Source organism: Zootoca vivipara, chromosome Z1 (assembly GCF_965207765.1).
Source record: "Zootoca vivipara chromosome Z1, rZooViv2.hap1.1, whole genome shotgun sequence".
Lineage (NCBI taxonomy): Eukaryota > Metazoa > Chordata > Lepidosauria > Squamata > Lacertidae > Zootoca > Zootoca vivipara.
In genome coordinates, this window is record NC_142583.1 from 47,212,237 (window position 1) to 47,239,558 (window position 27,322).

At 39.8% G+C, this 27,322-nt stretch overlaps 1 protein-coding gene across 5 annotated transcripts in view; it reads left to right on the top strand.

The window, feature by feature from the left end:
• The window catches only part of PRDM5 (PR/SET domain 5), a 93,752-nt gene that overhangs the window by 19,025 nt on the left and 47,405 nt on the right, over positions 1-27,322 (top strand). For 3 of the 5 annotated variants that reach the window (XR_015947773.1, XM_088660374.1, XM_060278570.2), the window contains 8 exons: positions 1,185-1,383; positions 2,308-2,482; positions 5,256-5,348; positions 5,645-5,766; positions 9,626-9,705; positions 13,952-14,036; positions 15,642-15,799; positions 27,090-27,183. Coding sequence is in view for 4 of the 5 variants with exons in the window: in XM_088660374.1 (XP_088516500.1) it covers positions 1,185-1,383; positions 2,308-2,482; positions 5,256-5,348; positions 5,645-5,766; positions 9,626-9,705; positions 13,952-14,036; positions 15,642-15,799; positions 27,090-27,183 (1,006 nt within the window). In the remaining variant the exon portion in view is untranslated. Of the gene's footprint in view, positions 1-1,184; positions 1,384-2,307; positions 2,483-5,255; positions 5,349-5,644; positions 5,767-9,625; positions 9,706-13,951; positions 14,037-15,641; positions 15,800-23,489; positions 23,585-27,089; positions 27,184-27,322 lie in introns of all 5 variants that reach the window. The other 2 variants (XM_088660375.1, XM_060278572.2) reach the window with 2 other exon arrangements.

A 27,322-nucleotide genomic window follows, 5' to 3' on the forward strand; every position in this document is an offset into this window, starting at 1 on the left:
GACCTGCTAGCTGCCTAGGGTGCTGGTGCTGAGCTTGATATATTGCAAAACAAACATCTTTATGTCTTCAAAAGCATGTAAAATTAGTAGGTGGGCTTCCACAGGATACATGATTGCAGCCGTCTGGAAATCAGTTACCAACTGAAATTAGGCACACAACTAGTATTCTGATATTTAGGCAGCAGCTGAAGACATTTTTGTTTAAGAAGGCTTTTCCTAAAATGTGACTCAGACATTTTATGGACTATTAATTGTACAGTTGAATTGCAGAAATGGTTTTATTGCTGCTAGTTCATTGAGTCTACAGGGTTTTTTTTGTATTTTATCTTACTTTTCCTTCTATCATACACTGCTCTGGAACCTTTGATTGTGAATTGGTTTATAAGTTTGCAAATAGTAAATAAATACATAACAAGCTCAATTGTGTCTGACAGGAAAAGTCAGGCTTGTGGTATCTTAAAGACTAATATATTTACTATGGCACAAACTTTTTAAAAAGTGCAACAAGTCTGTGTTGTTCCTGCTGGACCTTTTGAGCAATACTGTACAGTGGTACCTCTGGATGCGAACGGGATCCATTCCAGAGCCCCGTTCGAATCCAGAGCAGTACTCAACCTGAAGCGCCGAATCTGCGCATGCTCGCCGCGCGATTCGGCGCTTCTGCACATGCACGTGACGTCATTTGGCGCATCTGCACATGCGTGAATCACCAAACCCGGAAGTAACCCGTTCTGGCACTTCCGGGTTCGGCGTGTTCGTAACCCGTGATGTACGCAACAGTCAGCGAACGTAACCAGAGGTATGACTGTATATTATTTTCAAAACAATGGAAGAGATTCAAGTAAATTGGCTGATCAGAATGAGCTGTAGTCATGCAGTGGGACCCCCCCCTTCCACCTGTATGCCCCCCAAATCTGCTGTAGGGAGCTGGGGAAACCCTCAGAATGGGTTTAGGGCTTCCACAGAGGAAGAAGAGGCGGGAAAGTCCTATTGCACAAGCAGACCTTGTTCAGCTCATGCATACCCTGCTCAACACTACTATGAATTCCACCTTGTATCTGACAAAAATTACTTGTTCTTGTATCCACTCAGAAACTTAACTTGTATTTCTTGATGCTTTTAAAAATTAATTTAGCGGTATGCTTTCCAAAAGGGACTGTCCAATCTCTTGCTTTCCCCAACAGGAAGGAGAAAATATTTTCTACTTAGCTGTTGAGGATATTGAAACAGATACAGAATTGCTGATTGGTTACCTTGACAGCGACATGGAAGAGGTAGAGGAAGAAGAGGAGGAAGTAATTACTAACCAGGAAGAAGATGACCGCATCATCAGCAACAATGGTAACAGCAGCCATAAGGAATTGCAACAAACTAGTGAGAAAGGTATGGATGGATTGAAGCTGAATGGAAATGATGCGCATCTGTTTAAAAGGACACAGTCATTTCTTAATTTAGGAAAACAAGGGGCACCTTTTCTGTATAGTTGAGGATTTTTGTAATTTCAGTTTTCGGAACAGTTTACAAATGGCAACCTTTGCAAGCTATCAAGATTACTTCAGACTTCACACCTTTCTGCTTCCATAACTACGAAACAGGATTCTATTCTTACACATTACTGGGAAAAAATCACACCTCTCTATGTGACTTTTTTATAAGATTATTTCAGTTTTAAAATATATATTTAAGGTTCTTTCTTAAGCGTCTTAGAAGGCGCTCACAGCAAAGGACTTATCCTTTGTTTAATGAAATAACATAAAACTCAAAAAAAATCATAAGTGATAGAATTTACATAAATGATATAATAAAACAGATCACTGTCCCTCTCCCCCAAGTTCTTTTAGGTTGTGTCACCACAAAAACTCTTCCGTGAAAGTTGATCTCATCTCAGTCACTTCAGCAACACAGCAACATTGCCTCATCTCAGTCACTTCAGCAACACAGCAGTCTTTTCAAAAGAGTTGCCACTTAGGAAACGGAAACTTACAGCCCTTTATAATATAAAGAGCACCAGTTCTCTTTCCAACTGTGTGCAGAATTATTATAGCAATGTATGCTAGAGGGTTACACCAAGGCAAAGTGATGCAGAAAAATAGGTTGCACAGAAATGAACAAACATAATTAGATTTCTTTGCTGTTTTCAGATGTCAGCTGAATTAATCATGTTTCTTTCTGCAGTAATATGAACTCACCACAGCTTTGAAAATATTGGTGACTCCTCCTTCACTAGAGCATTTTCTTAGAATATAATTTTCCAAACATGTTATACGCAGGAAATGATTTTTTGAATTTTTCTTCTTTGCCATGCAGATTCTTTTAGTTGCAAAGAGGACCATGCCTGCCCTAACTGTGAATCCAGTTTTGCCAGCCAGGAAATCCTCGCTGAACACCTTCAGACATTGCACCAAAAACCCAGTGAGGAAAAGGAATTCAAATGCAGGAATTGTGGGAAGAAATTCCCAGTTAAGCAAGCTCTGCAGAGGCAGTAAGTCTAGAACATCATAAAATACGATTCTATGTCACTCAGATCATTAACTTGAATTTCTTTTCTTTAGGGATGGGTGAATTGCAAAGTTGGCAAACATTTTTAGACTACTTTAAAATGTACATTTTTGAATGAAAACATCTTATACCTGGAATATGACAGAAGTTGTGTGCAGACAGATGCGCTGCAGCAGGGGTACTTCTCAGAGAAGCCAGGATTTGACTTCCTGCTGAATGTTCCCTCAGTGAGAAACCTGAGTTTGTCCTGTGTTGTCTATGAAACGGAAGTATTGGAGCAGGAGTTTTCTTCTGGGTAGGCTTTCATGTTAGTCTCCAAGCATTCCTTCAAAGTACCACAGCCCACGTTGGCTGTTTTCGCTGAACATTTTGGATAATGCAACAAGCTTGGGGAACATCATTATAGCTACGAATGTGTGGGTTCTGCATTGCAGGGGGTTAAACCAGATGACACACACAGCCCCTTCCAATTCTATGCTTCTATGAAGCTACAGTTAGAACTGGATATGGAACAACTGATTGGTTCAAAATTGGGAAAGGAGTACAACAAGGTTGTATATTGTCTCCCTGCTTATTTAACTTATATGCAGAATTCATCATGCGAAAGGCTGGACTAGATGAATCCCAAGCCGGAATTAAGATTGCCGGAAGAAATATCAACAACCTCAGATATGCAGATGACACAACCTTGATGGCAGAAAGCGAGGAGGAATTAAAGAACCTTTTAATGAGGGTGAAAGAGGAGAGCGCAAAATATGGTCTGAAGCTCAACATCAAAAAAACCAAGATCATGGCCACTGGTCCCATCACCTCCTGGCAAATAGAAGGGGAAGAAATGGAGGCAGTGAGAGATTTTACTTTCTTGGGCTCCTTGATCACTGCAGATGGTGACAGCAGTCACGAAATTAAAAGACGCCTGGTTCTTGGGAGAAAAGCAATGACAAACCTAGACAGCATCTTAAAAAGCAGAGACATCACCTTGCCGACAAAGGTCCGTATAGTTAAAGCTATGGTTTTCCCAGTAGTGATGTATGGAAGTGGGAGCTGGACCATAAAGAAGGCTGATCGCCGAAGAATTGATGCTTTTGAATTATGGTGCTGGAGGAGACTCTTGAGAGTCCCATGGACTGCTAGAAGATCAAACCTATCCATTCTTAAGGAAATCAGCCCTGAGTGCTCCCTGGAAGGACAGATCCTGAAGCTGAGGCTCCAATACTTTGGCCACCTCATGAGAAGAGAAGAATCCTTGGAAAAGACCCTGATTTTGGGAAAGATTGAGGGCACTAGGAGAAGGGGACGACAGAGGACAAGATGGTTGGACAGTGTTCTCGAAGCTACGAACATGAGTTTGACCAAACTGCGGGAGGCAGTGCAAGACAGGAGTGCCTGGCGTGCTCTGGTCCATGGGGTCACGAAGAGTCGGACACGACTAAACGACTAAACAACAACAACATGAAAACATAAGAGAACAATTAAAATTGAATTAATAGCAAATAAAATTGCATAACAAGAAGATCAAACTTGAAGCCTATTTGTAACAAATTAAAATGAGAAAAGATACTGTGTTTTAAAGGTATACATAAAGCAGCTATAGGAAAACAATTTGTGAGAGGTTATTAAGTCTGGCGTCCATATATATATATATATATATAGAGAGAGAGAGAGAGAGAGAGAGAGAGAGAGAGAGAGAGAGATACATTTTGTTTCTCTTCAGGGGATTCAGCATGTGAAAATATTCCATATTTTAATTGTGTATTTTGTTTTTGAAAAAGCAACCCTGGAATGTGTTTGAAGTGCAGAGGAAAATTTCTTAAGTAAATATTGTACATTGGAGCTGCAGCAGACCACTGGAAATTATACAAGGAAATTATACACAGCTCCTCTTTCCAGCAGAAATGGAACATTTTCTCCCCCATTGATTTGCATTCTGAGGCACAATCTTTGTAAAAGGCAACCGTTTAAATAAAACGGGCATGATTTCCCATGAAAGCAGGAATTTTAGAAGTTTTCTATATACTGGTGTGTATTATAAACAATGTACATGTAAGTAGTTCACTGGAATGCAGTGGATCTCTAGAGATCCATTGTGAATCAGTTGTGTTAATGTTTGTGGAAGAGAAAAAGAACAAAGGGTTTTCAGAGGTTTACACTGTAGCTGTTAATCCCAACATGTTTCAGAAATAGTTTTCCTTCTTCAGGGGCAATTTTTTTTGTCAGATTACCACAGAAAAATACTATTGCATTCTGCAGCCTTAAAAATATGGAAACCACCCAAAAAAGAACAACAATAAGAAAATATTGTTTTGGCTGGGCTGATGGGAGTTGTAGTCCAAAATAGATTTTGCAGATCTAGCCCTATAACTTGAATGTTGATTTGTGTTGTGGTCATGGTCCCCTCTTCAAGACACCTAGTAAATTAAAAACAACAAAAAGTATATAATTTAACTATAAACTTTGAAAATTCAGATTACTAAATTTAAAGACCATACATTATTGTATTAAGATGGCTAAACCACAAATTAAGTGGCTCATCATAATATTCACAATTTCCTTCAATAATGCCTATATGCTTTCCCCTTGGACAAATATCCCAGGATTTGTGGAAAGCCAGTCAACCCCTGAAATCTAATTGACCTTGGAATGTTTGACTTCTGTTTTATTTTGGAAAACAAACAAACATAGCATAAATGTGGATGGCATCAAACACCCACACAATTTAAGCAAATGCATGTATTTTCTTTTGTCTTTCCTGATAGTGTTCTCCAGTGCACAGAGAATGTCAACCCGGGAGATCGTTCAAGAAGTTTTCAGTGTTCTGTTTGCAACACATCCTTCAGCTCAGAATTGAGGTTCCATGTCAGAATTACTGGACTGCTCTCATCCTGCTGCTGACCTCCCTTTTGCATGCTTGCTTGCTTTTCAAGTTTCTTAGTTGTTTTCTGAACCCTAACTGTGCAAGACGAGAAATGCTTTCATGCCTACCTGCAGTAGGTTATGCATGAAGTGACCCCAGAAGTCTTCTGCGCAGCATGTGTTAAGCGCACTCAAAATGCCTGCTGAGAGGCTGATTCTTTTTGGAGAGGGGGGAAGTATCTTATTTCTTGATGTATTATTTTTTCCCTACTCTCCAACTCTCCAACATCAGCTACGAGCAACACAAAGAAGCATGCCGAGGTGATGCCAGGTTCGTATGCAAGGCTGACAGCTGCGGGAAGAGGTTCAAGAGCAAGGATGCTCTGAAAAAACACAAGGAAAATGTGCACACTGGTAAGCATAAAATGTTGAAATCACCAGTGTTTAGGGAATCACTTCCCAGTGTTCACATTTCCTGAGCTGAATCTGGATTCAAGAAAATGCCGGCCTATCTGTGGCTATTAACTGAGAAAACCAAAGTGTTCAGAGGAAGAGAATGAGAGCTCCATGTTCAGAAGCAGGGCACTTGAGTACCAGTTTGTGGAAAGAAACACAAGCACATGTTTTATCACTATCACCTGGGCTGGTGTCAGCCCAGAGTACCCTTCTCAGAGGCAGTATGCTGGGATTTACAATTGGGGAGTGCGCTGTTGCATTCAGATCCTGCTTGTGGGCTTTCTGTGGGCATCTGATTGGCCACTGTGAGAACAGGATGTTGGCCAAAGATGGACCTTTGACCTGATCTAACAGGGCTCTTCTCATGTTCTTGGGTAGCTGCATCATAGCAGGACAACCAGAACTGATGTCCGTGCCAGTTTGGTTCTTCCTGCTATTCCCCTGGCTGTGTGCTGGGCTTACCTGAGTGGCAGTGACTGGGAGGGGGGATTTTAACATGATGAGCGGTTTTCACAGATCCAGCCACTGCTGCCAGGTGAGCCTGTAGCCTGTGAGACACTGACTGGCCAGTTTCACAGATGACCATTCACCTCCCCCCCCCAAAATCCCCTCTGACAATCATTGTGGGCTTCCTAAGAACAACTGGGTAGTTATTGTTGAAGACAAAGTGCTGGACTAGGTGAAACTGGATATCCTTATGTGCTTCCGTTTTGAAACTGTTGGACAGACATGGTTCAGAGCATTACAAGGTTACACTTTTGCATGCTACGTGGAGTGCACAGGGGAGGGCTAATGATCCTTCACTACATCTGTGTCTCTATGCTTTAAATCAAACTATGACTTCCAAGGGGCAGCCTCCCTAATCTATAGTGTAATATCGGACCATAATATGGGAAATTATGAAAGTTAAGGCAGGCAGAGTTAAGAGAAAAGATAAGAGGCTCACAGGTGGGAGACTGTCTGGCAAAGTCACCCTTTAAGCACAGTATCTGCATGCCTCCCTCAAAATCATCTTCCACTGGTATTGGACACCAATAAGACTAGCTAAAATAAACCACAGGCTGTCTTTCCTTCTGTACTGGAAAGGGTGTTGGAAGCCTGGGGATTACATGCATGTATGGTGGAAGTGCATTATTGTTCAAAAATTCTAGATCAAAGTTTTCACTGTTGTTTCTATTATTATTTCTAAACAACCCTTGCAGACTAATCGAGCCTTAGCACTCCTCATACTGGACCTTAGCTCAAGTTGTGCTAAGGGTAATAAAAAATTAATTGGTTTTCTTCTTACTGTGGATTTTTGAGGGAGTTTTTAAAAAGTTTCACGAGGATACTTGCACATTTGACTTTTCCAGCTTTGTAAAGATGCATAATTTTGGCCACCGTTTTGCTTTTAAGACATAGAACAGACATGTAATGTTGGCAGTTGCTCACAGATTAGCCTGGAGCATAATTGGGATGAGTGGAAACGTTTCTTGGTACGTATTAGTTAATTATGTTAAAGGGCAGAGGAAAACATGTATTACAGATTCAAATCAGAAGAGGTTTTGCTGTGCTTTCAATTTATTTATGACAGGAAAATCTAAGAGATACGTGTAAACTTTCTGAAACTAATGGAATTGGAAACCTTGTTTCCTGCTCATGCCTGAACCTCCAAAAAAACCCCACTAGCTAGCCCTTACTTGTAGAACTTGGCAGGGAGAAAATACAACAGTGAGACAAATGGTAGTTTAGCACCAGAACCTGGGACAATAGCACTATTGGAGCTGGGTGCAAGACTGAGGCCCCATCTGCTCTACATGTTTAAAGGGGTATCATACCATTTAAAACACTCATGACTTAGGATTCCCAAAGAATCCTAAGAACAGCAGTTTGTCAAGGGTGCTGAGAGTTGTTAAGAGACACCTATCTCCCTGACAGAGCTACAGTTCTTAGAGTGGCTTAATAGTTAGGCCCTCATCCCAGGGAACTCTGGTAATTGCAGAGGGCCTTCTCGGTAGTGGCGCCTGCCCTGTGGAACGCTCTCCCATAAGATGTTATGGAAATAAACAACTATCTGACTTTTAGAAGACATCTGAACACAGCCCTGTTTAGGGAAGTTTTTAATGTTTGAAGTTTTGTTCTGTTTTTAATGTTTAATGTTCCGTTGAAAGCCACCCAGCCAGATGGGTGGGGTAGAAATTTATTATTATTATTATTATTATTATTATTATTATTATTATTATTATTATTTATTAATTGTTGTTGTTGTTGACATTATAGCTTTCGGAAGGAAATAGGGGTCTCCTAACAACTGGGGACCCAGGTGGTGCTGTGGTTAAACCACTGAGCCTAGGGCTTGCTGATCAGAAGGTCGGCGGTTCGAATCCCTGTGACGGGGTGAGCTCCCGTTGCTTGGTCCCAGCTCCTGCCAACCTAGCAGTTCGAAAGCACGTCAAAATGCAAGTAGATAAATAGGAACCGCTACAGCGGGAAGGTAAACGGCGTTTCCATGTGCTGCTCTGGTTTGCCAGAAGCGACTTTGTCATGCTGGCCACATGACCTGGAAGCTGTACTCCGGCTCCCTCGGCCAATAATGTGAGATGAGCGCGCAACCCCAGAGTCGGTCACGACTGGACCTAATGGTCAGGGGTCCCCTTTACCTAACAACTGGGAAGCCATGACTGTTTCAAGTGGTATGATACTTATTTAAATGGTGTGAATGTAGCAAAATAATAATAATTATGATATGGTTGCCTACTATAAATGAAGCGGATAATCCGGAGTGTTGCTTCAGTGCTGGTCTGAAACTTGTTGAAGGCTGAAATAGCCCTGCAGGACACATCTCTTCCAGGGTGTAACTTTGATTAAAGAGGTCACCCTCTATTTCTTGACTGGACTTAGGTCAAGCTGGTATGTCTTCTGCCCCCTCTGGTGGCAAAGGTACAATGCCGAGAGCTGAGGGAGTTTCTGGGGGGAAGTTGGCAAGGGAACATTTTCCATTTCTTTCCACTCTTAATTTGTATACTGCCTTTCCACATTACTATACACAAGGCAGTTTGCAAGAAACTGCCGAAATAGACAGCAAAGATCACACATATGATCCAATCCAAAAAAATTCATAATAAAAACATAACTTTAAAATAAACATTATTGGGAGCAGGGGTAGAGAAAGCACAGCACATTTTTATTCATCTTCTGTATCACTGTCTGAAGTCTGAAACGATCTTCAGTTTATTGGCCCTCATCCAGTCTATTCCTGACTCTGGACACTGTTTCAACTCTTCCACAGCATTGCCTGAATTCACTGAGACTCATTTAAGCCTATGGGACAAAAATCATTGTAAACTATGGACTGTGGCTGCCTTCGCCAACCTGGTTCCCTTCAGATGTTTGGGAGTTGTAGCCTAAAACATTTGGAGGGCACAAGCTAGGTGAAAGCTAAACTATGGATTTATTCCTCATAATTGCTTATTGTAAACACAGCAGATAATCAGTAATTAATAACTAAACTGTTGTTGCATTCTGAACTGGAGGCTAATAAATAGATATGTTCTTATTGATTATATTAGGTGATATAATATAATTGGATCGCTTTATTTATTTATTTATTTAGCAGCCAAAACTTTCTTGGAGCTACATTCCACAGGGGAAAAAAACTTCTGTAGGGCACCCACAGAGCTGTCCTGTAACATAATACATTTGAGGTGGGGTAAAAGTGTAAAATTCTTGTGTCCATCAAATGGCCTGTGAAAAATGGCACAGGCAGTGAAAACATTTGGCCTCTTCCTTTGTACTTCTTTATTAAAGCTGTTGGTGGTATTTTTTGTTTCTGGCTTAGGAAACTCTAGGAAGAGGCTGATGTGTTCAGTGTGCAATAAGAGGTGTTCTTCAGCAACAAATCTTCAAGAGCATCGAAAGGTCAGTAAAATGAAGGCTGACCCCCAGCAGGTTGTGACTCTGCCGAGGTAGAAGGCCATAGAGGAGGGTCGCTAGAGAGCTGCTGAAATTCAGACTATCATTTTTCTCATGTTCACAAAGACAGTAGTCTGCTTAGATCCTGAGCTTTTTTATTTTCACAACCACACAGTAAATGAAAAGAAAATGATCTTGTATTTCTCTTCTTTTCTTTCGTTTGCTGTGCTCAGTACTTTAGCTTTCTGTTACGTTTTTCACTTTCCAGTCAAATTCCATGTAGAACACTGAATATATTCTGAACCCATTAAACTTAAAACACCCTAAAAGAATAATTGGATAACTGGCAAATCCACATAAGGAATTAATTTCTTTTAACAGAAGCCCACTGCATATTGTTTGTACTGCTAAAGGCTATTAATGCTAAGCGTCAAAGCAGCAAGTAGCATGCAACAAAAATAATCAGGATCTAAAAGAAAAGAAAAGAAAAGGTTACTGCTCTAACCTTCACAAATTATGGAAACGAAGCAAACAGGTATCTCTGCAAATAGGTATCTGTTTACCTGGCATGCAAAATGCACTTTGCTTCCGCTTGTGACGGATTGAGGGGACACAATAGCCCTGATCCCACAAATCTTGTTCAAAATACCTCTGGCATTTTGAGATTTTTCTAGGTATCCACCACACATTTGGAAGCCACTCAGGTACTCTTAATTCTTAGAAACAGATTTTTAAAATGAAAAGTGACGTTCCCAACTTTTCTGTCTAATACCAAATTCTGCACTTATACTGTATAAATATTTTCTATTCAAAAAGTGCATCTAAACTATTTTTAGTTGACCTAAACTAAATCACATTTTGGGGGCATCCTTTGGATGTGTAGAAGAACTTGCAGTTGTTTCTCATGAGGACACTGAAGACACAAAGACACTTGCTTCAAATTCATAGGGCAATTTAATTGCATTAATAAGCACCCTTTAATGGCGTTAATAAACCTGCCTGAATTTCACTTCAGTTTGCTTGGGTGTTTGTCAGGTTTCTACTGCTGCCTGGCTTTATTCTTTGCCAGTATTATTAATTGCCAGACTTTATATCTTGTTTTGCAGCAACACCAAGGCATAGCACCTATTCTAAGAATCCAAGCAGCAGCATAAATAACAAATCTCTCTGCAACTCAGCAATGTTGCCCCCATGCTTACTCCAAGCCACTGTATGCTAGTACCGTATAAAGGTTTTTTTTGGGGGGGGAGACAGGGGAGATTTTGGGTATATTTTATTAACGTAAAAATAGCTTTAGTGAGAGTTTTATATGGCAAATAAGGCACAGCTGGTAAGACAGATTCTATTATTTAGGCTGCATTTATTACAGTATGATACTGTACTGGAAAGGGAGATGAAAATCTTCTGTAGATTTTCTTTTTAAAACCCTTAAAAATATATTGTTTGCATTAATCTTCTTCTGACCTTTCAGCTGAAGACAGTCTTCAGAAAGGAATGTTTGAGGATTTTTTACTTTGTTTCTAGCTGAGTATCACATCGGGGGTAGGAGCTCATTGCTCGTAAAACCTGGTTTAAGATCTGGTCTTATAAGAAGAAAGGTGGTTGTGTTTCACTCTTTATTTTACAAATATCCCAGAAAGCTGTACAAAAAGCCATAGACTGGAAAATCATTCCTTTGAGCTGTACAATTAAGTTCTACTTAAATCTATGACATTGAGATTATGTGGTGAACCAGCTGCATCGATGACCACATAGGGTTCCACCATTGTAAGCATTTGCTGCTGGGAGAACCATGCCAAATACAGACTGTATGTCTGAACAAGTTCACCTAAATGCAGGTCTGCATCAGCATACAGAAATGTGTGCTACCACTGTATTAATGGGTTCCTGTGACTTGAAAACCAAATGCCAACTGAAAACATCCCTTAAATTTCACACCTATGATGATTCTTTTGTTTCCAGTGCAGACTCTAGCTTACCTGTATACTAATTTACCTGTCCTTCAAAATTTTAATATTATTTCTAAGCAGTTTGTTTAATAGCTACCTTCATAGGCAAAAAACCTGATCCAAATCCAGGAACAGTTTTGGGAGGGTAGTGATACAGAATGAGAAATCTCTTTCACAGACATATATTTGTGAGGTTAATTCCCGCATAAAGCCTAGAACTAGCCAGCTATTTCGAATTGTCTTAAAAGTTTGAAAGGTCAGATCACATTGCTTGGATTAGTGAATCTCTTCAGGGGCTTATAGTATTAGCTGAGTTCTAAGGAAAAACAATCAGGCAGATTTATGGACTGTAAGTCAAAGTCTGTCAGGAATTACCCAGTCTGAGGGGTATCCCTAAACATTGCTATGCAAGTATTTCAGAGAGTGTTACCGTACTTGTTCTTGTAATTATACTTTCCTCTTGATATTCTTCCAACTGTTTTTTGGTTGATTTTCATGTTGCTGCTGCACTCATAAGGTTTTTTTGGTTTGGGGTTTTTTGAAGGGCAAAGGACACCTATCTATTCACCAAACCAGTAGATTAAATGACAAACCAGGTGTGATGGCAGCAGCTTTTAATGTGTCTGTCTCCTTTGCCTAACAAGGGAGAATATTACCTCAACAATAAAAAAGCAAATAGGAAAAAGGTCCTGAACCCTGGGCACCTTTTGCAGTTCCCTGGTTAAATTTGTACGCCATCATTCCTCCCCAAAGAGCCCAGGTCAGCAAACAGCAAAATATTTAAACATAATTAATGTTTTGTCTTCTATTTTCCTCTTTGAGGAGATTAGAAACTTCCACATCCACTTTAGATAACCCTCAGTTTCCTATTATGTCCAGTTCCTAACTCTGGCTAACATAGTTAAGAATAACCACAGTTTGGGTTCGGGTTTTACAACAAGTGGTGGTTCATCTAAAATGGAAGCAAAAATATCTGAATTTATCACTGTAGCTGCACCCAGAGGGGGAGGGGGCAATGCAAGTCTGGATTTTGCTGTAGCTCATTCTCATAATGTACAGGCCTACATTTTTGAGAAATTAAAAAGAATCCTCTGTCGAGGCATGATGCTGTACCCAGATTATGACACCATGCAAAATTTATGGTGCTGTAACTGTCCTTCTGACCCCAGTCCTAGTGCAGAGGTGGGAATTCGGAGCAGACTCTTGATTATATTAAACATTGGGCATTTGATGAGTTTCAAGTTCCACAAAGGTCTATCTGGAACAAATTATTAAATGTAAGGAAGCTTTTCATAGAAATGTGAAAACCACATAAAAATTATGTCTGCAGCAACATTTGGAACAACAGGCTTCTTGGAAAGCAGAGAAGAAAAGCAAATGTAGAGAAAGAGGTCAAATATATCATCTAGTTTTGAATTTAGTCATACTTTACTACCCTCATTGAAATTACTGGAACTAAGGTGCTAAAATCTATACTGTGGTTATCGCCTAGTTGGTTATCATGCAAAGTTAATCTATGTCAAGTTCACCTTTGGAAAGTTTGGCAAATTAATTTTTGTCCTTTTTAATAAGACAAATGAAGATTTCTAAAACTGTCACTTTTAAAAAATGAAGAAATATGTTCATTAGGCTCAAGCAATTCGGACAATTAGTGTTTTTTGTCCCCAGACATCTTTGTCCAGAAGCTTGGTACTCAAAGAACAGTAATACAGTATAGAGTTATATTTACAATTTTAAAATCATTGCTACTTTGGAAAATATGATAGTAGCCAAGAGAATGATTTCCAGTGCAATTCTTACGCAAGTTTACTAAGAAATGACTGCCACTGTATTCAACAGGGCTTACTCTCTGGTAAGTATGACTGGTGTTTATGAGTACATTAGACTATAATTATATTATTCTTAGAAGTCAGTGCACATTATTGAAATGTTCTCTGTATTTTCAGGCTTTATGCTGGAAGGAAAAAGGTTATGTATAAAAATTGCCTATTCTGAGAGAATTATTTTGGGGGGTGAACACATATTTTACAGTAGTCCTAGAAATGTTGATTTTTAATTTTTTAAAGAGTGGGTTATGGATTGTGGACTGTGAGGTAATTTTTGTTTGCTGGAATGAACTTTTTAATTTTGGAAATGCGGTTGTTAAGCAAAGGGGTTAAGGAAGGAAGTACATCCATGAGTATTAGCATAGCTCCGAGCTAAAGGAATAATTACAGTCTATTTGAGGTGTTCTTTTATTAGCTTAAGATGTGTGATCTTGTGTGAGACACATACTTAATTATCATTAAATACTCATATTGCAGGTTCATGAGATCTTTGAGTGTCAGGAATGTGACAAGAAATTTATTTCAGCTAACCAGCTAAAACGCCATATGATTACTCACTCAGGTAAAAACCTTTTCTTCTTTTTTCTTTTAATTAAATCAAGCTTCGCATAACACCTTGAATTGCTATTGTATAGATTTTTGTTGCTGTATTGGGCTTTGCATTAACAAACAGATAAGACCTAATAATGAGGCTCTTTGGTAGTTGGCTCCATAACCTACCGTAGTTTTGTCAATTTAAGACAGTGGCGGGAAGTCTGTGGCCCTCCAGATGTTGTTGGATTCCACTGCCCTTCAGGTCAGGAATAATGCGATTTGTAGGTTCAATTTATTCACCCCTGATTTAAGATGGCTGTTCACATGAATAAGACATATCCTGCAGCTCCGAACACTTCCTTGTTACTCTTGCTTCCATTGTAAGTGTGTTTGGAGATTTGGCAGCCTAAAAATGATTTAGCTCATAGGGCTGCTTTAATTGGTTTGAGAATTTCAGCCAACGCATATAATCCGAATATTTTACAATTAATAGGTTGAGCGTTTCCTTTTAGGAAAACCCCAAGTTTATTATATAGGCTCCTGCTTTCACATATCTTTTTTCTTCTTCTTGGACACACTTGCATCATGATATTTGCCTTGAAACTTGATCGAATAGTTATTTTTTAAAAAATCTAGTAGACTCATTGTTTGGTAGAAAATAATGGCTTGAAGAAATGACTTTTCCCCTGGACGTTTCCTTGGGTTGAAATAAATGGGAAGGTATTTAAATTATCTATTGGATTCTAGGTATCAACAAGATGCTTCCATTGTTTCTAAAGCAGACCATATAAACCTTTAGGCAATAGCCTGAGCAGGGACTCCTTATCAATACTTCATCCTGCCTGGATCTTGATGGAACTGGCAGAGGAGAAGCCATGTAGAATTTGCAAGAAACACTGTTTTGTCTGATTGGACTCTGCCACTTATTTCTGTTCATTAAGCTCTGGCATTTCCACATCTTTCATTCAATAATTGGAAAAAGGTGCAATCAAAACCTGAATTTCTGTTCCCTTCCTAAATGCTTTAATACAGGGTTTCAACATTGCTAAAATGGTTGATGTTTAGCTGCTATCTCCATTTCATTGCATGCTTGAAGTGCATTTGTTCAAATAAGCCAACAAAAAGGACTGTATCTCAGGGGCATTTAGCTGAGTTTTGAGATTCTGGATTAGGATATTATACATTGTAGTGCTAGGCTTCATCTAGCAACTGAAACACAAAAAGCGTATACACACCAACTCTGGTTGTTTTAAAACAAATCTGCTATGTATATTGTTAATTAAGTTTTAAAACATTTAAACTGTCATGCCCTCTTTCACATTTGTAGTCTGGCAACAGGCTTTGCCTCTTTGAAGTCATTCTCTTTTGATTTAAGCTAATTAATCAGAGTTTAGTTTTAGCCATGATTGTTGCAAAGAACGTGCCAATTTCTCGAGATGCGCCATGGCTCATCTTTTACGAAGCGACTTAACTGTGTAACATAAAGGGCATTAGATGTCTTTCTAATTGGTTTAATCTTAATTGGGTTGACTTCATTGCAGAAATCTCTCCAACGAGATGGCTGTCTCTGCCTTTCATCTTCTACCCCTATATAAACAGGAGATTAAATGTCCCCCCCACTCATTTTCTGCAGAAAAACGCCCCTACACCTGCGAGGTTTGCAATAAGTCCTTCAAACGACTTGATCAAGTGACTGCACACAAAATAATACACAGTGAAGATAAACCCTATAAATGCAAGCTTTGTGGAAAGGGATTTGCTCACAGAAATGTTTACAAGAATCACAAGAAGGTAAAAACAAAAACAAAAACAAAAAACCACTCTGCTGTTGTTGTTTACAGCTCTGCCAGGCTTAGATTTGCAGCTGTTGCTCATTTTAGTGATGGATCAGTGCGCTTTGGCATGCTTAGAAACATGAGCTTCAAATCTTGCAAAATATATTAGCTAGTGTTCCTTTGCAATAGCCTAGATATCTAGATAATAAACGGGTCCTTTGTGATAGTTTCTTTCTTTTTAATCAGTCCAAACTAGTTCAACGGATTGCATACTTGTTTTGATTTTGTTCATTTAGGGATTATTATTTTAAAAAGAGTAACTTCTTAACTATATCTATCTATCGTGATGTTGCAGTCATTTTTTTTATCTTTGTGGCAGACAATATCAGGAGAGCCATTAAAGTTTGCGCTGACGACATTTCAGTTAGACATGATTTCAGCAACAGACGAAAACTCGGCCCCCAAAGTATAGAGGGACCTCACATTCAGGCTCCACTAAACGACTCCTGGCTGTGTGATTTAAGCTCCAATCTGCCTGCCCTAATTTTGATAATGCCTGTCATTACGTTTGACCCTGGGTTACATTTTCAATAGCACGGCTGCACCCTTGACTGCTGCTGCTGCTTCAGAATTGCAAGACTGTAAAAAATTATCTGGCTGGTTTCCTGCTTAGTCTTTGAAACCCCATTGCTCCTTCCCTCCACCCGCCCCTTGCGCCAACACTTTGATGAAATAGATATACCAATACTTACATATTTTTCACAGTTTGGCTCATGTTATATGCCATCTGGGAATCTGGCACCGGATCTTTGCACCATCTTTTGTGTTTTCAGCCATAAATCATATGAAAGTAATAATAATAACCAGAATGCTTCTAACAGGGTGAAACAACGATGACTGTTCTTTCTAAGGCAGACAGGATGCATGAGCCTGTTGAAAGACAGAAGAGCTTGCATATCAGGATCAATAGCTTACATATGTAATGACCTTTTAAAAAAATACAACTTACAAACTAGCTACATTGAGAGCAAAGTGAATGAAAGCTATTCTGAGAAGTCAACTTTAAATTAAAGAGAGAAGGAGAGAGAAAGGAGGCGAAAAACATTTCCCATCCCCCCCAGAAATCTCTGCGTCCTGAAGCATTATTTATTCAATAAATATTGAAAACCTAGTGTGGACCTTGCCCCTGAAATTGCTTCGAGAGTCATGGAAATATGTCCACATCAGTGTATTTTTATGTATGAGGTGTGAAGATTGAATGATGGCATTTCCATTTTGGAAAGCTCAAGCAGCAGAGCTGGGATGGGCCCCATCCTCCGTCTCTGAACCCCTGGGTTTCAAGCTCATTAACAATATTGGACCAAGTAGATCAGGGATGGACTTGCTTCAGTTTGCATCGTATGCTTTTCTTTCTATCTTCCTTGAACACTCCTGGCCCAACAGTGTGCTTTTACAAAGCTGGGTATTACTGATCTTCGTTGAGTGATCAAGAATAGGCATGTTTGCTTAAGAAGTGCCTAGCTTGATTCAAAGCAAGATAAATCAACTCCTACATTCGCAAGCAGGGGTGTCAACGTGGATAAGATATTGAGGGGGCCAAGGTAAGCCCCATCGTGCATAATTGATCACATGATGTGGTGCATGCACACCACCCCTCAGATATTTTATTGGGGGGGGGGCAAAAGCCCCCTCGGCTCCTAGGAGTTGGCTTCTATGTTTGCAAGTACTGCTGCAAACAGCAGACACAAGATGGCCCCCGGCACATTGGCTTGTGGTTCACCAAGGGATTGGGACCCCCTTTCTGCCCATTCCTATGACAGACCATCGGTCTGAATGAGTAGAAACAAGTCTGAGAATATTAAGTGCTGAAAAAGATAAAAACCTGAATGCTGCATCAATAAGAATAATTGACTCAATTTGCATGTATTATACAGATTCAGCCAGGCATCCCCAAACTTGGCCTTCCAGCTGTTTTGGGACTACAATTCCCATCATCCCTGACCACTGGTCCTGTTAGCTAGGGATGATGGGAGTTGTAGTCCCAAAACAGCTGGAGGGCCGAGTTTGAGGATGCCTGGATTATGCAAATGCGTATATTCTGCATAGTTAATTCTGCATCTGTAGGTTAGGGTAGAAGGTGGAAAGCTAAGTTGCCTCCAACAACTGGAAATTCTGCCTCTGAGCTATAGACAGGCTCAGAGAGATTTCAGCCCTATTTATACAATTTTAAGGGGTGAAGCTTTAAAAGAGCAAGCAGTGCTCCCTCAAAACCCTTCAATTGTTCCACATCATTAAAACAGCAAGTAAAAATTGGCATAAACTACACTAAATGAGCTACAGTGCCTGTTACAGAAGCTCATGAATCTCAGTTTTCTTTTTTCTCTTTTAAACCCTTATGGTTTCAAAGATAAGACTGGGAAACATGATAGCAATTTGGGCTGGAAGCTCAGAAACCAGATGGCAAGTGAAAAGGAACTGTAATTCATTCATTTTCTCTTAAGTTTACTAAAGTTCTTAGTTTTAAGCTCAGAACTGAAACATTACAAGTTTTCAAATTTTTAGCATTTGAAGATAATAATTCTGTAGTAAGAAGCTATACACGGTGGTGCCTGAGACACAGCATCTGATATGAAAATACCTGCTAATTACCATATATTGGCTATGGCTATGTACAATTAAATACATCAGTGAGCTGTAGCAGTTAGGGTTCATGAGCTGTTTGTGACTGTGGTCCAAAACAGACTGACTTCATACACTTTTCTTGCAGTCTGGCTCCACCACCAAAAGTGAGCTGAGTTGTGGAAAAAAGTTTCTGAAGCAACATATTGCAACTAGGTTAGCTGGGAAGCAGACAACTTTATCTCATCTCACCTATGTACAACTTCTGTTGCAAAAAGTAGACCCCCATCACAGAGTGTAGTATTTCAGTCTATATGTGGAGGCTCCCATGTTCAAACCTTCCTTCATAACAATAACAAATCACAAAGTACTGTGATAGAGAAGTAGCATGTCAAGGGCTGGGCAACAACACTCCCCTCTCATGTCTAGCTTTCTCTATGCAGGTTTTGTTTGGGGATATTTTTTTTTATATGGAAGAGCATTCTGTCATGCCCACCTGCCATTTGAAATGGTACTGTCAAGGTGAAGGTTTGACACTACCTCAGGGAAATCTGAGGTACCCACTTGTAATCTGTATATGTATGCATTTTGTGCTACTCTGAGTAGTGCTTCATTTGTGAAAGGGCTTCATCAGGGGCTGGGGTTCAAGTCTGGTTCTGAGTCATATAAACAGGTTTATCTGGAAATCTTCTCTTTAATCTATGGATTTACCTGGAGAAATTGTTCCCATTTGTTTTATTTATCTGATTTAGGAAATGTATACCTTTAGCAAAATCTTTACAGAGTGGCTTACAAGGTGTCATAAAATGTTACAAAACAGAAATGGGAATACAGTAAAGACATTATAAAAATCTGTTGAACCTGTTCAAACATATGCTGCTTGTTCCTGTGCTTCTCCCAGAAAACAGGTTATATTATAGCAGCCTTCTCCAGCCTTTCGATGTTTTAGACCACTACTCCCAATGATGGGGATTGCAGTCCATTCACATTTGGAGGGCACCTCCTTTGGGGGGGGGGGATAAATGGGAGGGAAATGCGGGAAGCAAAAGTGTAGTTTAGTGGCCAAAATGTTTTGGACCTTGTCAGTGAGTTCTACAAATAAAAATATTTGTATAGTTAACAGAACTGTGCATTAGAGATAAGACCTAGTCGGATAAATCTCGTGTTTCTGTGTGGTTTTAAGAAGGGGAAAGCCATAGTTTAGTGGCAGAGCATACACAGTTCAGCTCCTGTGCTCAGGTTAATGATTTTTAGCTGAATTGGGGAAAGAGCTCCTTTGGTGACTTCTGCAGAATACTGGGCTAGATGAACCATATCAAAGGCCTGCTTAGTAGCAGACATCTCCTGATCCCCAAGCCTGATTTGATCCAGTAGTTACCAAAAATTCCAAAACACATCTAACAAATCATATCAAAGCAGCAACTTTGGTGCTTTATTATCCGTCTGCAACAGGCATGGCTTGGTCAGAAGAGCAAAATCCAACTCCTCTAACAAAAAACATGTTTTTCAAATTTGATACCGTCAAATATAAATCCATGATAATCTTGCGGTCTTTGCACTGAATTGGTATTAGAATCATTTCTCTTAAGAATATTTAATGAAAAACAGGACATAGGGATTGTGCCCTCTGGGAGGGTTTTATTATATGCTTTGGGCAAAGGTTGCCTTGACGCCTATGGATATATTTTTTTATGGATACATCATCTGGTGGTGTGCTGGAGTATCAGAACAAACTTGGCTGACTCGAAGTGTGTGTTTGACTATTTTCCAAGTTTACCCCGTGCTGCAACTGATGTGGTTTAACATAGTCTTTTCACAACAAGGACTTGATTTCATTTTGAGCTGGCCCAGCCATCCATGTGTAGCATATAAAACACTTGCACTGCAATGATGCTTATCACCTCAGATTATAAAATGACTAACAATAGCATCTTGGTTGTACACACTTTCATTATTTCACTTTGTATAGTGCAGGGCTTGTCTACAATGAAGTTTACTGTGTGTCTGCAGCTGTTAACATTCCTATTTAATTTGCACAATCTACATGACGCTGCCTTCCAACAACACCAACCCTGATGCTTTCCCCCTGTAAATGTGGGTTTAGCCATATAGGGATAATCTAATGAATTGGGGGGAATTTGCCCTCAAACCGCTTCACTCGGGGTCACAGACTATTTGTTGCAGTGCTTTGGGGTAGGTGAATCGATCACCACTTTCTGCTCTTCCCCTTTGCATGGCCACTACTTCCCTAGTGCTTTCATTTCCTTTTACGTACATTCTAGCATGTTCCTCAACAAAGCGTAGCCTTAGACATTTCTTAATTTTGCTCCTTCGATTTGCACAAAACCATAAAATTACGCAAACCAGCCACATTAAAAATGGTTTCTCAAACATTTATATTTGGCTGACTATGTGCTTTTGTTCACATCCTGGGATCAGGGCTCATCCAAATCCCAGGTAAGTCCCATAAAAGGAGGATTCTGGGGTGTGACTTACTCCACTTGAAACTTAGTTTAGCTTGATCATGTGACCTATTCACCCAATAAAATTTACTTGAGCAGAAAGGTTGGTGTAAGTCAAGGGTGGTGCAAGCTGACACAGTTGGCAGTAGTCCCACTCCTGAACCAAGTTTGGAAAAAAATTGCCCTGGCTTCCTATCGTTTGGATTGCTTTATAAGTGACTAGGTCAGCCACACACTCTCAGCCTAATCCTACCCCACAGGGTTTTTGCAACAATAACAGGCGGGGAGGCACTGATTTGTGGTGTAGGATAACAAGCTAGTTTTGTACAATAAATGTTCCCAGCTTTGCTTTCCTGATCCATTGCCCCACCACCCTGGCAGATGCCTTTTATGTTTAACTAGTAACTGTGGAGACATTAGCAAACCCTGAGTAAAGGGGCCATGGGGATGCAAGGCGGGCAGAGAGGAAAGCACAGTGTCCCTACAGCTTTGCCATAAAAAAGAAGTGCTTTATTGAACACTCCACATGCATAAGACAGAGTGTCTAATAAAAACATATGCATTCTTGTCAACTACTCCCAATCAAAACAACTTAAAAACCCTGCTGCATGCAGAGAGGTCAGTTATCCGAGACACCCCTAATGAGACTGGGTGCCTCTACCTGATGCGGGAGAGGAGAATCTCTTTAAGAAATTGGATCTAAAGGCTACCTGTATATACCCTTTAAGGTTTTCTAATATATCAGGCCACAGCTTCACATTACAGATAGGCTGTAGAAGATGTTTGAGACCTTCACAATGGTTTCATGGATCATGTTTCCTCACATATAACAAACATACTACTCATTTGTAATATTTGGTTAGTGCTTGGGCATCATAAATTCTTTTTATTTCTTTGAGAGCTGCTTTATATCACTGTGCATGTTGAATTGGTTTAGTACAGAATATGACTAGACTACTTCAGGAATAGTTTGCATATTTGATTCCCTAAGAGTTGTGGAAGCGCGGTTGGGCTGTATAAGAGACCCCTGATGAATTCCCATCCTCTGATACGGTGTCTTCAAAAGAGCTTGAAATAGGGCAAAAAGAGCTTGAAATAGGTCATAGTCTGGAGATCTCCTCTTGATCCGCCCAAGAGCTGGCAGGGTCAATATTGTCATTAACAGCAATCAAGAAGGAGGTACAAAGTCAGAATCATTTGCATTTGTAAAACTGGGTGCATTTTTTTTACATCCCTTGTTATTGCATATTTATAATGTTGGAAGTAATTGAAAGGGAGCAAAAAAAAGAAAGAAGAAGAATAGAAATTACACGAAATCTGAAGGAAAATAAACAGTACTGCAGTACTGAGCCTCTAATTCTTTTGATGTTCCTAACTCTGCATAGCTCCCAAAAGAGTGGCCAAATGAATGCAGTTCAACCATCTTTACATTTACAGTATTACAATGTACTCTGTCTACTGGTCTACTGTGAGGAACTGTTCAGTCTTCTAGTGTTGTAGAACAAGCTGCTTCACTTATAACCTAGAAGAGATGTGTCTTCAAACAGCAGTCAATCAGTACTGCAAATTGGCTTTGGAAATTCTACATGATTTCACTCATGTGGGCTTCTGTTAGGAAGAGAAATTAGTCAAAACTCTCGATCAATATAGTTCCTTCAAATGTGAGCACAGTTAACAAAGTTTCACATGTAGTTAACTGAGAGCCAATTGAAACATTATAGCTCCCGTGTGAAGGCTGAAGTGTTTATCCTCATGCTTTGTATGCTAGGCATAACATCTAAAAGCCTCTTACACTATGTAGCTATTGGCTCAAATTTGCACAAGGTCAAATTTGTACAAGGGCCAGCAATTGCTTGGGATGTGCATTGCTGCTGGTGGTGTGAAAGCACTGGGCACATTTTGGTAAATGGAAGGAATGACAAGCTTTTAAATGCTACTCACAATGCTTTTGGGAGTTTGTAACATTTAAAATTGGCCTGATAATTCTTGTAAGGGAGTGACAGTGGTTTTGGTGTTCAGAATAGTGGTTTAGAAAAGCCAACAGAGGGCTGTTAAGTGGCAAAGCAAGAGAAACTCTGCAGCTATTCTGAATGAAACTTAAGGGCTTGTTTACATGATCTAGGAATAGGGTGACCAGATGCAAATGAAGACAAGATTCCTGCACCTTTTAATAGTGGCATAGGAGAGGGAATTTCAGCAGGTCTAGAGTGCAAACTACACATGCTGAAATTCATTTTTCTAAAGGTGTAGGAGTCCTGCCCTCTTTTGCATCTGGATACCATATAAAGAAAGCAGAGTTGATACAGCTGAATTAACCATTCTTCATGCAGGAAATAAATCCCAGAGTGATTCAAGGCCTACAGTTTCCCCACTTTATTTTTTGCACAAGAGACAAGGCAAGTCCAAATACTTCTGGGGGTACTTTCTATGCTCTCAGTTTGATTTAGCTTCTGATCAGATTAAAAGAAATCAGAAGTAAATTCTCTTTAAGATGTTCAAAAAGCCAGATAGCTGATCACCTAAGCAAGCCCCAAGTGTGTTTTTAAATGGGGGCGGGGGATTTTTCACTCATGCATGGTGCCAGATTAACAGCCCTAGAGACTGAAGCCTTCTATTTATCCACAGAACAGGTACAGCACAGTCAGCAGCCATGCAAGCTTCCCCACAGCAAAGTATCAACCAAATGTCTCAACCCTGTTCTGGAGGAACCACCTGTTGAGGTGAGAAGGTAGTTCAGTCTCTTTATGTCCAGACTTGATTTGGCTTTTCTGTAGCAACTGCTGTTAAAGAGCCACACCAATAGCCCTAACAAAGATGTGGACTTTGGAGAATAGCATCCAGCCTTTTGTGGAGGCCACATCCATTTTAAAAAAAGTGTTGTTAACTGATAACACAATATTTTGTTCTATGCAATGGAGGAGCAACTTTGAAAGTATGGCTCAATGTTTTTCTGGATGAAGAGTTTTCACATCCCCTGCCATAGATTATCAGAAAACGTCAACAGGGGAGCATGGTCATTTTAGTTTCTTCTGCCTCCTGATTATTGTGAAGAGGCTGAGAAAGCAAATCCTATGCTTCTCAGCAGGAAAGTATGCTGCTGTACATGCAGAAGGCATGCTGTTTCTGGTTTGCTTGAGCTGTCTCAGGAAAACCTAAAGCAACTCAAGTCCCCCTTTGCCACTAAGCATTTTCCAGAATTGTTTGTGGAGGGTGCGGGGTGAATGCAAAGTGAAGAACCATGTTGTGGTTTTTAACTTGTTTTATTTTTAAAATTTATATCCTGACCTTCCTCCCAAAGGAGCTCAGGGTGGGAAAATGGTGTGGGCAGTAGTTCCCAGATGCACTTGAGCAGAAAGTCCCACTCTGCCTTTCCTTTCTGTCCTTCTGCAGCTAGTCTAGAATGCATATCTGTAATGGGGAAAAGGCAACAGTTACTTTGCAGCAAAACCTATGGGCAGATGGTGCATTATATGTGAAAGAAGCTCTATTCTCTGTTTCTATGCCTTGTTCTACTCTCTATTCTCTGTTTCTATGCCTTGGCAATCTATTATCGATCACAATTCCTATGATCTGCCAGGGGCTTCTCTTTAAAGGTGTTCTTAGTGCATTAAGGGAGAACAGCAAGGCACATAATGTTTCTAGTGGCTGTTCTCTAGCTATGAAATATCCCCCTCCTTAAAGTTTGTCAAAGCCCAGAAGCAATTTTAAACTTCATTTATTTAAGAGATACTTATTGGGATAGTTTAGCTTCATGTTTTAATCTGTATTTTTTTTTTTTGTACAGTGGTACCTCTGGTTACGAACTTAATTCGTTCCGGAGGTCTGTTCTTAACCTAAAACCATTCTTAACCTGAGGTACCACTTTAGCTAATGGGGCCTCCCGCTGACGCCGTGCCGCTGACACGCAATTTCTGTTCTCATTCTGGGCCAAAGTTCTTAACCCAAGGTACTGCTTCTGGGTTAGCTGAGTCTGTAACCCGAAGTGTTTGTAACCCAAGGTACCACTGTAGTCAAATACAATCCAGATTACAGTGGTGTGCTCTATGTGTGCCTTGCTCTGCAGAGCCTGGAGAATCTTCATGGGGTGCAAAACTACCTTTGATTCATTTGCACTTGTTTCCAGTTGGTTTCTGCACACAATGCAAAGTCCTGGTCCTAACCTACAAAGACTTAAATGGTTTGGGAGCAGGGTATTTGCAGGGCTGTCTTGTCCCATGTAATGCTGTCTGTCGACTGTGCTCAGTACTGGAGGCCCTGTGTCTCACCAGTTTCAGAAGCATAAAAGACCAAGCAGCGCCTTTTTTTTGTTGCAGCATCTGCATTGTGGGCCTCCTCTCCCTAGAGAGGACATTCAGTTGGCTTCCTCTCTCCTATGCTTTAGGTGACTTCCTAGGACTAAAAAAAAAAAATCAAGCTTTTAATGTGGCTTAGAGCTTTGTCTTCCTGTTTCAGTGCTGAATTGTTTTATATTTCTCTTGGTTTTATTGTATGGAACTGATTCTATTAATTTTGAACTGCTGTTTTTTGTGAGCTTTTCTGAGTTTATTTTATAAATAAAAGCTATATATATATATATATATATATATATATATATATATATATATAATAAAATAGATGTATCCAGATACAAAAGTGTAAACTTAATAACAGCAACAAACCCAGGACACAACTCATGCTTGTTCAATTCACTGGTGGCCTTTTCATTGGGTTGTATCCAATGGTTCCCTTCCAGTTACGGAAGAGCTTTTGCATCCATGAACAGAAAGCAAGGGAGGCAATTTTCACCACTTATCTCTTTATTCTGGAGCTCCCAGTTCCCTTAAATTCTGTTCTGGAGGGTTGGGGGCTCTCTAGCCAGTGTAAGAAGAATTGCAGGGTGCAGCAGGGGAAGAGGAAATCGGTGAAGAAAATTGTCTATCCCCATTCCATTATTAGGCCTTTACTTTCAGGAATTGAAAGACCCCTTCCAATAGATACAACCCATTAATTTTTTATGTAGCTGAATTTTTCTGAAGGAACTCTTTGATACTGCAAAACTACTTCATTTTTCGAAGAATTTCAGAACCGCAGGTGGTGTTTTGGCTTCATATTTTTTATAATAAATTATGTCTGAAAAAGCTTGTTGGTTGGGTAAATCTGTAAGTGAGGCAAACATGAGGGAAAGCAGCTGTGTTCTAGTAGGGCAAGAGGTTCTTGCTTGAGCCGTATGTTAACCTTGGTCAACTTCAGAAATCCTTGGGAGAATATCAGTGAAAGTGACTACAAAACTTTGGTGGAATGCAGTCCTTACAGGTTCTGTTACTGGTCTAAGTCACGAGCAATGCCTTTGAATAATTTTGCATTTTACATTTAATGGAATTTTACATCTCTCCCACCCTGCCCTATGTGCGGATACATAGAATTTGTGTTGCGTATTCATTTTTACCTTAAGCAAAATACTGCATTTGAATATAAATTTGTGCAGTAGTCATGCACTCTGAACTATAATGAAACAATTCTCACTGTGCTCCTAGTTAACAGAAATCTACTGATTTTCGGTTAAAGTAAGTACAGTTCTAGATCTACCCAAGAGCATTAAACAACAACAAACCTCTTTCATGTATCTGGAAATGAGAGAAAATTAAAAACACAGAAATATCTTAACAACCCGATTATTCCAGTGTATTATACATTTTCCAGGAGGAAATCCAAGAAGACGTCTGATGGGGGTGGGGGTGTCCTTTCAGGCTTTATGTTTTATTTATGATTTGAAGCTTATTTCAGCCATGAAGCACTTCAAATGTGGCAACAACAAAATCTACTCACCAAAATTTTGATACTACTGATCTCAGTTTCAAAAAAATAAACAAGGTTGAACTGAGAGACAGGATTTGAGTTCTAACTTCATTTTTTAAGCTTCAGAAAATAGAGCTAAGCAGCTGGCAGAAAAGTAGGCTGCAATTAAGCGAGGAGATGTCATTCTTTCATGTTCGGCATCTGAACCACCAAAAAAAATCTTGAGTGCGTTTTTTATTTCTATGGCCACGTTTATATGTACATTTCTCAACCAAACATAAGCTTCTCCATCACAGGAGCATGTGGTTTTAAACCTTTGTTGCTTTTTTGGTGGACCGAGGCAATATCTCTTCTGAACTCAGCCAGCAAGGTTAGCCGCAATTATTGTAATGACTTCTAATTGATCTCTCCAAGCCTTTCCCCTTTAAATGCGTTGTCTTTCATCTACAGACCCATTCTGAGGAGAGACCATTTCAATGTGAGGAATGCAAAGCACTGTTCCGAACGCCATTCTCTCTGCAGAGACACCTTCTAATACATAACAGTAAGTGCCAATATAGAAGATCAAGAAGTCCCCACATATCATTGCTGTCTTGTAATCTGTGAGAGTAAATGCACTGTTAGTTTAGAAGACTGTCTGGTGTAGGGTCTTTTCACTAAATGCACACACACAGAGAGAGGGG